The 12,570-nt window shown below is 42.6% G+C and overlaps 1 protein-coding gene across 7 annotated transcripts in view; it reads right to left on the bottom strand.

Moving 5' to 3' along the window:
- The window catches only part of TTLL5 (tubulin tyrosine ligase like 5), a 135,952-nt gene that overhangs the window by 108,989 nt on the left and 14,393 nt on the right, over positions 1–12,570 (bottom strand). For all 7 annotated transcript variants that reach the window (XR_012580727.1, XR_003379906.2, XM_026792380.2 and 4 more), the window contains 3 exons: positions 4,989–5,090; positions 4,776–4,867; positions 2,630–2,737 (listed from right to left, as the gene is read on the bottom strand). Coding sequence is in view for 5 of the 7 variants with exons in the window: in XM_026792380.2 (XP_026648181.2) it covers positions 2,630–2,737; positions 4,776–4,867; positions 4,989–5,090 (302 nt within the window). In the remaining 2 variants the exon portion in view is untranslated. The remainder of the gene's footprint in view (positions 1–2,629; positions 2,738–4,775; positions 4,868–4,988; positions 5,091–12,570) is intronic.

Genomic DNA, 12,570 nt, shown 5'->3' on the forward strand with positions numbered 1-12,570 from the left:
TACCCAGCCATGCCTACTTCAGGAGGGAGAAAAACGCAGTCAGTAATCATATTGGGCATATGCAGCCCTATTGTACCTCCTGTTCCCACACTGAGATGTCACATCCCTTAAATAAGTGCAAAATCTATGTATCTGTCTCTTAAAGAAGGCTCCAGAGGCGACCATTGACTCAGCTGGTGACCAGCTTCAGGACAGGGCAGTGATCTGGAGAGTTGCAGCATGCCCTCCTCTGGAATTACTTACTGGTTGAAACAATTTTTGCTACAAGCTTAATTTTACATAAGGAATTATTAGCTAATTACAAAGAACAAAATAGATGACTGGGATCACTTTGTTAAAAACAGTGTATGAACAAGACAACAAAATCATGTAGTACTTGCAGCGCTTCTGTGATGCACTTCAGAGGCACAAAACTGAACATTCCAAGTCCTTTGATTATTACTAGAATGCAGTAAATAGCTCACTTTACATGGCCAAAATGGAACTCACTCTTTACACAAACTGTCACCAGCACTCTGTCTTGACATGAGAAAAAGGACCCTCCTGACCTAGCACTCTCTCTTTCTAGGCATGCATTGGTGGCAGGAATCAGCCTGTCTCACCAGTCCCAGAAAATGAAGAAGCCATGAAAAAACTCTCATCCTTTAAATCCAGGAAACAAGTACACTACATACAAAAACTTACTTGTGCAAGAACTGAAGGATCAGTGCAGTACTAAACAATTAGAGAAATAAAATGGGCAACCTCGTCTGGACAAATAAGTAATTGTGATTTAATTTTTTAGGAAGAAAACAGCAATTGTACAGGAGTTCTATTCCCTATAACAGCATTACAAGCACTACAGTAGAATACAACTTAGTTATATTTTTTAGGAGTTTTCCAAACAAGACCCATCTCTGCATCTGAATTTCAGATAAAGGTTTCTAAGATACTTTTCACATGACCAGCCCTCCTCAGAGCACACACTCAGTTTCATTGTTCACAGCTCAGAATGAAAAAAAAAAATTTAAAAAAGGCTCTTGTCTGAGACTCAACATGCTGCCTTGAAGTCTTCCTTTGCAGCTTTCTCCTTCATGCTAACAACTATGAACTGAACCATTATGAACACTTCCAGCTAGAAAAACTGAATATTTACAAGGTTAAAAGCCATACAACCCAAAAGTGTCAGAAAAAGACACACACACAGATGACAAATGAACCATACAGCATGATGGAAGTTCAAATCCTTGAGACAAGGACCACCACTTAATTGTGGGGGGAAGGTGGCAGAAAGTACTGAGCTCTGGAAATGCCTAAGTCTCCCTAGGGAAGCAGTATGGCTCCTACTTAAGCTCTCTTTCCTGGGAAGCTCTTAATTTATGTTTACACTGAAATAAATGGAACAAAACAGTTTATTTGTGGGGGAGCATCTGAGAGGGTGGTTAGTGCAGCCCTGGGGAGGCAGCAGGAAGTGGGATAACCTCAGAGCCAGGCCCAGCAGAAAGTACATTAGGAACATTAGTTTCCATATACACAGTTCTGGAGACACAACTGAGGAAGGAAAAGAGAGAAGCCAAAAAAAAGGGGCAGCTAAAATGGTTCTGACAAGTCTTTTTTTCAACTAGCCAATAAAGTGCCATTTCACTGAGACTATTATCTAACTCATAAATCCCCATGTAGCACCAGGTCCTTCAATTTACAAAGGCATCAGAGTCAGTCAGGAGAACCTATGGTTGGAGAGGTAGCTAGTTTTGGGAGGCAACTAAACAACCTATCAGTCATGGCTCCTTGATTCCTGACTGTCTTATCACTCTCAAATATCCAAAGATGCATTTATCCCGGAGTGTTGAAAGTTGCAGAATTATCAGTATCTAAGTACAACTCAAGGACCTCATAAAGGGATTTGACCTGTAAGTCCCAATACCTAAACGCAGGATAGCCAAAGCCAAGCTTGGCCTTTGGTTTAAGCACTGACTGAGACTTCATCTCCGTGCACGCATCCATATGAGTGAAGGACGGCTAGGAGCAGGAGGAGGCCTCTTTAGGGAAGGCTGGGAAGCAGCCACTGGAAAGCGGGAGAAGGCCCACCGCGGTACCAGGCGCTGCTCTCCGGGGCCGCTCCCAGCCCGCGCTGCCAGGGAGCTCCGCAGCGCCCGCCCGGGCCGGCAGCGGCCTCGGCCGCCCCCGCGCGGCGCCCGCGCCATCCCCGCCCCGGCACCGCCCGCGGCTGCTGCCCGTCCTCACACGCACCGGGGAAAAGCAAAACGACACTGCTAGCTGGCTCAGGAGGAAACAGCAAATGCTCTAAAAACGTGTTTAATCACCCACAGCCATTCTTTGCAAGGGCACTGGTAAATCACCAACTTTCCAGCACTTCCCCAAGTTCCCTTTCGAGTCCTTTTTCATAATCCTATTTTCATTTTCTTGCACGAGACTCTGATCAATGGTGCTGACACAGGGTGAAATGAGATTTGATGCCCCCTGCCCTCACCGAGACTTATGCTAAAAAAAAAAAACAAAAAACCAAAACAACCAAAATAGCATCCAGCTTTCTTGCACTAGGGAATGCACTTTCTCTCTAGCATGACAGAGCTGGATGTTCCAAACAGTACTCAACAGGCAATCAACAAAGATGCCCCCAGTGTCTTACCGAAGCAGCTGCCACGATGTGAAAGAAAGCTTTTACAAGCTGATGCAATGGACAGCTCAGCAGAAACTAGAGCCTTGATAATCAGGTCCTCCACGCTGGCCATCAGTGCTGCAAAGAGGGGAGGGGGGCAGGAGGAAAAAGGAAAAAAGTAGATTGTGAAGTAACACATCATATCCAGGAAGGCATGAGAATATGCAAATGGAGATACAGCTTTGTGAATCAAAGCACATGAGACCCTATGGATGACAAAGCAATGATGCTGGGAAATCCATGCAAGCCTAAGTAAACAGACATGCATACATATCTTAGTGCAAAAATACTCACAAATGAGAATGTGAGAATGATAAATGTGAGTATATGTCCAGTGCAGGTAAACAAACATATGGCAAACACACCAGCACAAGTCAGCTGGAGTCTGACCACTGCCCACTCACAGTATAGGAAGGATTAAACAAAGGTTAGACAGGAGTGGGTTAGTGAGATAAGCCCTCAAACTACAGAGAATAAGCCATAGCACCAAGATTAAAAGTTCACAAGAAAAATTTTTATGAGATAACTGTTCTGTGACACTGCACCTTCCTCTAAAGCAGCTGTTCCCAAACCCAAGTTCATAAATCTTTTCAAAATGTTTTGACTGGTGATAGCTCCCAGTCCTGCTGACCTATAGATAACAGATAGTAAGAAAGCACTCTCCAGCTCCTGCATGAGCCTGTGAAGAGCTCAGGAACAGGAGTCTAAGCAGACAGAGGAAGCAAAAAGCAAGAAAAGATGTGCATTAGACATAGACCTATTAGCATTCTACACTGGACTTGGGATGAGTCATGTGATAGAAAGAACACCACACTGCTTTTGTTTTCAAGGACAAGCAATAGAGAAGTGAGAGAAAGGAGAAATGAACAAATACTGGAGTCATAGTCTCAGAAGTTAATAAAGATGAAAGGACAGCCTTCCCCACCCCTCAAAGGGAGCACAAGCAAATCCACAGAGACATCTGGCAATCACTACTTCAAAGAGTATCTTCTAGAAACCACTTGACTAGAGAGTTTACTTTAGTTCTACAATTACTATTTCTCATGCTCACATGATGACATGCAGGGACCTGAACAATTACAGAAAGATCATGCAAGCAAATTCAGATGTGAACTTCTGTACCAGAAAACAACTAAGTGGAACCAACACAGCATGGAAACATCCCAGCACACATAAACAACCCAGAGCACAAAAACCCTGCCAGCCCAGACAAGGCCAGCACTTCTCAGCATTCTGCCTCCCTATGGCCAGAACCAGATGCATCAGAGAAAGGTGCACGTCTTGTAATGAACAGTTAAAGAAATCTGCTTGCATTGCTCAGTAGTTTGCTTACTAATTAAGAGTGTATATTTTATACTTGAGGTTGGGATGAGGAGTGGAGACGTATTAATATTAATAACTGCACATTCACAACTGGCTGAACACATATGGTGCAAGGGATTGGACTGCCATGCACACACATGATGGAAAAAAAGTCCACTTCCATCTGAAAGCCAGATTCAAATCCCTTTCTCCAACATTTGAGTGCTCCTTGGCAACATTAGCAATATGGGCCACAGTTGCTATCAGTAATTTTACTGATGCCTCAGTATCACAGGTAAATTATCCCTGGATTCTGCTCTGCAGATGCAGTCACTACCAGCAGACCTGGCAAAGGTGTGGAAGAAGGAGCTATTTTGTATGAAACACAGACTAAATGAAAACACCCAGCAAAAACCTGAGCCATGGAAAGATGACACCACATCCAAGAGTCATTCAAACTGGCACAGCTGTCCAGAGGTTGGTCACTCATCAGACCGAACAGGCCATGGGAGCAGTAGAGGGAGGGAAGCTTTTAGAACGAATGGAATGACCTTAAGAAAGGGGAAATGTAGGTAAAATATTAAGAAGCACACCCTGAGAAAGTCTCAGAACACTAGTTGCAAAAAGGAAGGGGTTAGGCCTTATCTCTGGGGATAGAGAATAAATGCACAGCTCTCATGAGTAAAGAACAATGCTTCCCTCCACCCTGCTCTGGTGCTAAATGGGACTCACTGGGGCACCTCCTTGACTTCTCAGAATTCACACTACTGAGATGATCAAGATCCAACAAAGAAACAACAAGATTTTTACTGACCTGCAGTGTCTCTCCCCTCTTGTTTTAAGTACCTCAGCATTGCACTCATGCTCCATTTGTTTCCATAATCCTCTACTTCAGGATCATCACAGCTAAAAATAAATGAAAGGAGGAGACTTACACCACTGGCCTACCTCTATGGATCAGCATTAGGCCAACTCAGGTAAACTGACCCGACCTCTGAAGAATGGGTTCCATTTTCCAGCCAAGTACCTGACATAATCTCCACTCTTCTTGTTGACACTGTAGTTGGTCAGATGCATGAACTGGTTTTTAATGTTCTTAGATGCCTGGTCATACCTCACTGTTGCAAATCTGTAAAGAGGAATAAAAATTCACAGTATTTCTTGAGCAAGTGGCATTCTTGCTAAATACAGCAAACATGTCACTACAAATCACAGACCACCATACAGACCACTCAACAGCAACACCCAGGGAGAGAATGCATGTAACGAGACTTCATCAAATGCAAAATACAATTTATCCTCAAAGAACACATCAAGAAAAAATAATGCCATAGAATGTGAATATAATGCAATAGAATAGTTGCAGCTGGAAAGGAACTACAACAGTAATGTAGCCCAACTGGAATAATTTTCTTACACTACATATAATCATGATTCAATACATATTTTAGGTCTCAGACTTTGGAGAAAGATCAATTTTAAAAAATTGAGGGGAGAAACCAGAGCATCTGGTAGGCAGAATGACCAGTATGATAATCACCACCACTCATAACAGTAAGCATGCTCCAGTTCAAAAATCCAACAAGAGAAAAAACGCCTTCACTCTGACAATCCTCCTGTACCACAAGAGCTTAAGATGCCAATGTCTCAAAAGAGATAAGGGGAGTAAGAAAGGCTGAGGGGAGAGTCAAACACATGCTACCCAAAGAAGCCCCAGCAAGAGGAGAAGTATGTATCAAGCACAGCAGGGTTAGCTGCACAAAAAGGGGAGTAGATATGGGGGAAGCCTCAACCAGGAAAAAGGAGACAGGATTCTGGAAAAATGGAAGAGTGAAAGTTGGATCATCTGGTTATGCAATGAAATAATGTTCAGAAAAGAATACACCTCCAATTTTTTTTTCATTAATAGTCATCTCTCTTCATCCTTTCCCAATTATTGCCCATAGCTCAGAAGAAGCTGAGCTACACAAAGACAGCTAACATGTTATAAAACCCATAAACAAACACCAAAGACAAAAAACCCCATAATCCTTCCTTTAGAAAGAACTGCCAAAAAAACAAAGACCTTATTTCTCAGTTAAAACTATGCCATTACTGCCCTCACTTGGTAGCCATTTTGAGAAATACCTACTGCCATAAGAACTATACCAGCAAATCCACAAAAAATGCTTAAATTTGTCCTAAAATACATGTGTGGAAGCAGGGGAGGGGGAAACAAACCCCCCGTGATATAACTAATTTTGAGTAGCAAGGTTAAAAGAGGGAAAAATATTTTTCTCAGCTTAAACTACGTACAAAGTCAGAGCAGCTGGCAACAAAAGCATTTGGAAGTTTGGATCCTCTTTCCACATATTTCCACAGCTTAAAGTATTTGAATTTCTTTTCAGTTTAACTGTTAAGTTTCCTGGATTTCGCACTTCTGTTTTGAAAACAGTGACAAAAGCCCTGTCATATATTTGGTTCTTATTTATGATTTCATAATCTCCATCTTAACAATCATTTACTGGCAGCATACCAGAACCATTTGTTGAAATATACTTTCAGCCAGATCCTGGAAGATACTGAGCACAATCAGGGAGCCATTTCAAGTCTCCCTTGCTACTTCCAAGCAGAGGGGTTCACCATGTTTTTCAGTTTATGCTTTTAATTCTCCATCCTCAAATAAAAGAATAGGAACCCCCGGCAGACACAGACAGTACTCTAAACAAAAGTGTTTCTGTACCTTCAAATGCTTGCATTAACTTCCTTCTACAGAGACTATCCTTAATTATTAGGTGGTCTGAGCTCCATGCTCAGAATTTTACATTTCCATGGGGATTGTTTATTCAGAAGATATCTCACTGTGTTCCAGAGCTCCCAGTAGCTAAGCTTTCTCTTTTGCTAGGATGCTATCTTCTTGAAGGACATCATGGGCAACTTCAGCAATGCACCAAAAACCTCCAAAACATGGAATTACTCATATCTACTAAAAAGCCCAAGCTTTAAACAACATAATCCAATGTTTAATACATTCACCCAGAGCTGGTTTGACCAGCCTCATGCTAAGTGCAAGTCTGCAAATGGAAAATCCAAGCTATTTCTAGAGCTTCTATCAATAGCTTCTGGATGCCAAAGTAGTAACAGGTCAGAAGTACAGTGCAAGCAAATAGCCCACACTCCCTACACTTCTGTGTTCTGCACTCACATGAGATGAAAGAGTGTTACTAACTCTGAAATACCAGTCACAATCACCTTCAGTACTCTTCAGTTCTGCAGCTTTTAAGAGTATACTTTATTGTATCTTTCTGCCGCTGTAGTAACTATGCTGCTCATCCAGGAAGGAGAAGAGACTTGCAGGCTACAGGCTATTTCTGCCTTCCTTCAGCAGAAATTTACTTTTATTTTAGAGAAACCAAGGTCAGTACAGTAATAGTGAAAAATAGAAAAACAGTGCTTGTAAAATTTTTCTAGGTGTTAACCTGAAATTGGAATGAACTCCTGAGGAATCTTACAATCCTTTAGAAGATTACTTCATTTAAGAGCAACATTCTTTTCCAATTTCATTCTGGGCCACTACTAAGAATAGAATATATGTTACTCAAAAGATAAGGGCCAAGATCCTAAAAGCAATTCAGAAACTATATGCTAAGCAGGCACAGAAAATAAAGGGCAAGCCTCATGTTTTCCTAGTAACAGAATTTACCACAAGCATATGCTGCAATATTCTGCATGAACTATTTTTCTAAACACTAAAGGCTCCATGCCCAGGTGTCTCATATTGCTATAATCCTGCCAAAGAGTGATGAAGGCACAAGTACACGAGTCCAGATCCCCATCTGCCAGGACAGGGCTGCTTCTGAGCCAAGGCATTACTCGTGGATGCTGCTATGTGGGAGCCTGCAACCACACAGGAATCCAGGAGTACTCCTAAACCACAGGCTGGACTGTCCACATGTGGGGGCCCCCCTTCAGCCAAAAAAGACTATTTTATCAAGGGAAACTCATCTAAACACTATCTTGTGCTTACTAACACCATCCCCTCTTACTCTGCTTCAAGCAACTCTCATTTTCCCCCACTGTGGTCTGTTCCTGTCCAAGTTCTGCACTATTCCATAGGCCTTGCAATGCAGAGACCCAACATACTTAACAAGTATTGCTGATAAAGTGTGTGTGGACTGAGTGGTTCAACAATTAGATTCACAGTGCTTTTAAATCTTAATTATTTCAATTCTTCTATATGACTTGTCAAGTGGAAAAAAAACCTAGGAAAAGGTAAAATTTTCCACTACTAGTCAGATAGGAAGGTTTTCTGTCACTTCAGTGCATTCTTCTGTCCCCATTTCATCTAAACCAGCATTTCTTCTTATTGTTAACAATGTGAAATATTATGCAGGTAGCCAAGAAAGGAATGAGTGTCTGTTCTGTATCCACCATCAGAAGAATATCAACTCCGGTTTGGCCTGAATACAGATTTGCTTTCTCTGTTACACAAGTTCAAACCACCAGTTTTCAAAGTTGAATGACTGAACCTTCTTTCACCTGCCAATGTACTTGGAGAGGGTGCAGGAGAAGATGATGCAGGAGGAAAGGTTCTCTCTGACAGCATTGACCCGGGTCATCTCTGAGATGTGTTACACAGAGGTAACGCAGTTCACAGCAGCAAGAACACAGAAAGTACCTTCCCACGTCCTGATGTTATGTATTGCTTGTAGTCACTGCTGAAAATGAACTCCAAGTGATACTAAAGATACTCACTTTCATTAACTTGTTTACCTGGCCTTACTACAGTCCAATCCTCCCCTCCTAATAAATCTCGTCATTTTAATGTCTGAGGAAAGGGCTAAATTAGGAAAATTAAGGATACATTCTAACATAGTCTACAAGAGATTAGATTCCAAAAGCCTCTAAGCAGAAATATTATAGGAGAGTTTCAACCTCATACTACAGCTGGAAAGAGGAAAGGTTAAACTGAGGTTGGCTGTGCATTGTTCAGTTTCAGTTTGCTGCCTGTAACACAGCCTCCCAGGCACAAGTAGCTGCAGTCATATTGGAAACAGCCCTGGCAGCCTCCCTCCCTTTCACTGCAGCTTCCCTTTCTCCAGCAGGACAGAGGAGATGCCCTTCATTTCTGAACTCAAAGCTTAGAACAGAGAAATTATATTCATGCATTCCACTGTTCTGATACCTCTGCTCACGTCTCAGCTGGTCACAGCCAAGTGACACAGGCACATTGCAGCTTGGATGAAGGCAACAACCCATTCTCTTACCAGCAACTATGCACTGCTACACTGCTCACCTTCCCCAACAGCACATTTCCCTTCCCTCTGGCTGTACTTTGTCTTGGATCAGAGAGGAAGAAAGAGCAATCAAAAACAAGCAGAAGGGTGACAATAGCAGCAGCAGGTAGCCTGGGCAACACAAAAAGAAAATTAAGGGAAAAATCCTCACTAATTCCTTCAGACTCCAGAACTACTCTCAACCTCCAGACTAATAGTATAACATCCAGAGACATCCCAGCTCTCTGCCTCCCTGTCATGCCTCAGGTTCACCTTTGGTATTCAGACACTGACAGATTCCAATCTTCCTTCCCTTTCTTGTTAGAGTTCATTAAAAGCATAATAATCACACTTAAGCTCTACCTGCAATAGGTCACCTTCTCTACAAGTGCCATGCAAGCTTTTTCCCTGCTCACCTAGCAGTCTACAAAACATGTCAGAGCTCACACTGAAAAGTCCCCAAATCCACCACACCAAACTTTGGCCCCTAACCCACATCCCTACACGGCCTTAACCTAAGCAACTACCCTTTTACTGTCACAATTTTAGGCAGGACATTACCCAAGGGACTGTACAATGCTCTTTGCCTTATCTCCAGCATTACTTCAGGAAACAAATTAACCACAAGGTAAAGTTTGCAAGTCATTTCAGAAACATGTAAACTGGATCCTTAAATATTTACAGAAGATGTTACATGGTTTTGCATGAAACTTGACAGCTCTGGAACGCTTATTTGAGGCATCTAGTCGGAGCCTGAGAAAAGAAGAGGAGAAGGGAAAAGACTCAAGTGGGAAGAAGGAAAGAATAGTTAATCCTTCTCCTCTCAAATGAGTTCTACAAAAAAAGTACACATTATGATCGACTTTTCCATGACTGCACACAGAGTTCCTGCATAAATGTCCTGGAAATAATCAGTGTAGTGCTTTTACAAGCATGCTCCTCACGTTTTAGGTTTGGAGTCACTTTCCCAGTCCCTCACTCCTCCCCATGCATTAAACTTTAGCCTCCCTGTTAGTCCATTAGCTGCCACTTTGTTTAGGGAAGATAGTTCCTCCTTACAGTACAGGACAGCAAACAGAAGTCTAAAGACCAACACAATCCTCCTACCTCCAACATTAATACGTTTCACAGCATTCACCTGATATGTCAGTTAGCAATCGAATATGAACAGGAGCTAAAGCTTGTAAGAGAATTACTAAACATAAAAAGCGGTTTTGGTGACACCTCTATGATGGCAGTTTCTCTAATCAAGGCTGAATAAAATTACTCCAACAGTTCTGTATTAAAGAACAAGATCCAGGAGCAGTGTTACCAGATGTTTGCAGGAACAGGGGGAAAACTAAAGACTTTTTTAATCTTTTCACAACAAATTTGCATATTTTCAATTTATGCATTGACATTAATGGGATTTTGAACCTTCAGAGCACAAGAAAACACCATGAGGACAACAAAGCACTGGCACAGGCCTCCCAGGGAGGTTATGGAGTCTCCATCCTTGAAGATACTCAAAAGCCATCTGGACATGGTCCTGGGCAACCAGACCTAGATGGTCCCACTTGAGCAGGGGTTGGACCAGATCCCTTCAGCCTCAGCTACTCTGTGATTTGGTGAACCTCTCATGTTCTTTCTCACATTCTCTGGTTTCTCATTGTTCAGACTGTCAGCAGCATCAACAACTGAGCTGACCATATTTAACAACTGCTTAGTAGTCTGTCTGTTAAGCACAACAGAAGGGTCATGTAGTTATTCCCCTCAGTGATCTGAATCTGATTATCTTCATTAACAAGTAAGGAAGCAACATAAAGCTGTGTGGCTCGATAGTCTATCCACTGGCCTGAAGCCCAGCAGGTACATCTAGTGAATAGCACTGCTCCACAGCTTCTGCATGGGGCAGTGTCTGCTGCAGTGGCTGCAGCCCACCCCCAGGTGTCCATGCACAAACAAATGAGCTGCACTCCCTCAGCAGCAGAGCTGCTGGGCAGGGGTTACTGCAGCTGGCCCTGCCAGCTCTGGCCTAAGCACAGCCTGTGAGCTAACGTGAATTCCTTGGCTCAAAGCAAATACCTGAATTCTTTGGAAACCACAGGAATCCAGCACAGAAATGGTGAATATCCCAGAGGAGCTAGTGTCAATTAGGAAGTCAGGCTACTGAGGGAAGGGTGTCACAAGGCTGAGTGGTGTGAGCTCAGGTGGCTCATGGCAGCTAGTGGCAGGTGCTGCAAAGCCCAGCATTCTAAGCCCAGAGCCAAACCCTTGTGTCCCACTGGAATGTCCCCCCAAGCTGCAGCTCCTCGGGCCTTTGGCAAGAATGTTTGGGTTTCAGATCAGTTGTGATTTTTTTTCTCTAATCTATTTTTCAAATTTAGTGTAAAACTGAATGGCAAGTCCCTGATGATCTACAATCCTTCCAGCTATTCAAGCTCAGAAATAGAGCTGTCTAAACATGGTTCAGGAGAAAAAGCAGTCAATCAAGAGGTCTCTCCAAAACAAGGAGCCATTTCACTGTGAATTCCCCACACTATGCGTCAAGCCCTCATGATGCCTGCAGGCACCGAGCAAGAAAGGTCCACCAGGCTCCTTTCTGTCGCACAGAAGGAGAGGAAGCTCAACAGGAGAGAGAAGCAGCACAACAGGGAAGGTTCAAAACCAGCACAAGCTATTCCTGGCCCTATACTCTCTTCAGCTGTACTTCAGGCACAAGTCAGGCTTGTTATTCCCCACTTACATGACTGCCCCTCCAAAATCCAGCACCAATTCAACAGCTGGCTCTAAGTGAAGCCTTGGGATTCCCACATAATTTGGCTTGGTGAGTCACTGTCACCTCTTATTCAAACTACGATACAAAAGGTATGTCAATAAATATATTATATAAATATATATACTGCCTGTTTTGGAAATCTCAGATAATTAAAACTACCAAGATTTTTAATGTATGATCAGATGACAGAGTTATACCCTCAGGCAAACCTGGACCAAGCTTGCCATGAGCATCTCATTTTCCAAACCTATACCTTCAATGCAAGGGTCTCAACTACAATCCTCCAGGCTGTGATCACAGACAACCAATCTAGATTATAATTGTCTTTTCCAGTAAAAAGTTACTAAATATCTGCCAATATGTATGGCAGTACATTGTGTCTACTTTTTTTTTAACATGCACTGGCAAAGTGTTCAACACACTTTTCAATCCAACAGGAGGATCTTAAGTCACCCAGTGCTGCTTTATGTCTTATGCACAGCTTCAGCCTTGTTTCAAGCCTCAAGTAAGAAAAGAAAATCCCTGCCCCACTCTACCCCCTCCAAAGAGATGACTGAATATCTCCAAATTAATCTATTAGCAGCATTCCTTCTAAA

This window comes from Zonotrichia albicollis, chromosome 6 (genome assembly GCF_047830755.1).
Source record: "Zonotrichia albicollis isolate bZonAlb1 chromosome 6, bZonAlb1.hap1, whole genome shotgun sequence".
In the NCBI taxonomy this organism is placed as follows: Eukaryota; Metazoa; Chordata; class Aves; order Passeriformes; family Passerellidae; genus Zonotrichia; species Zonotrichia albicollis.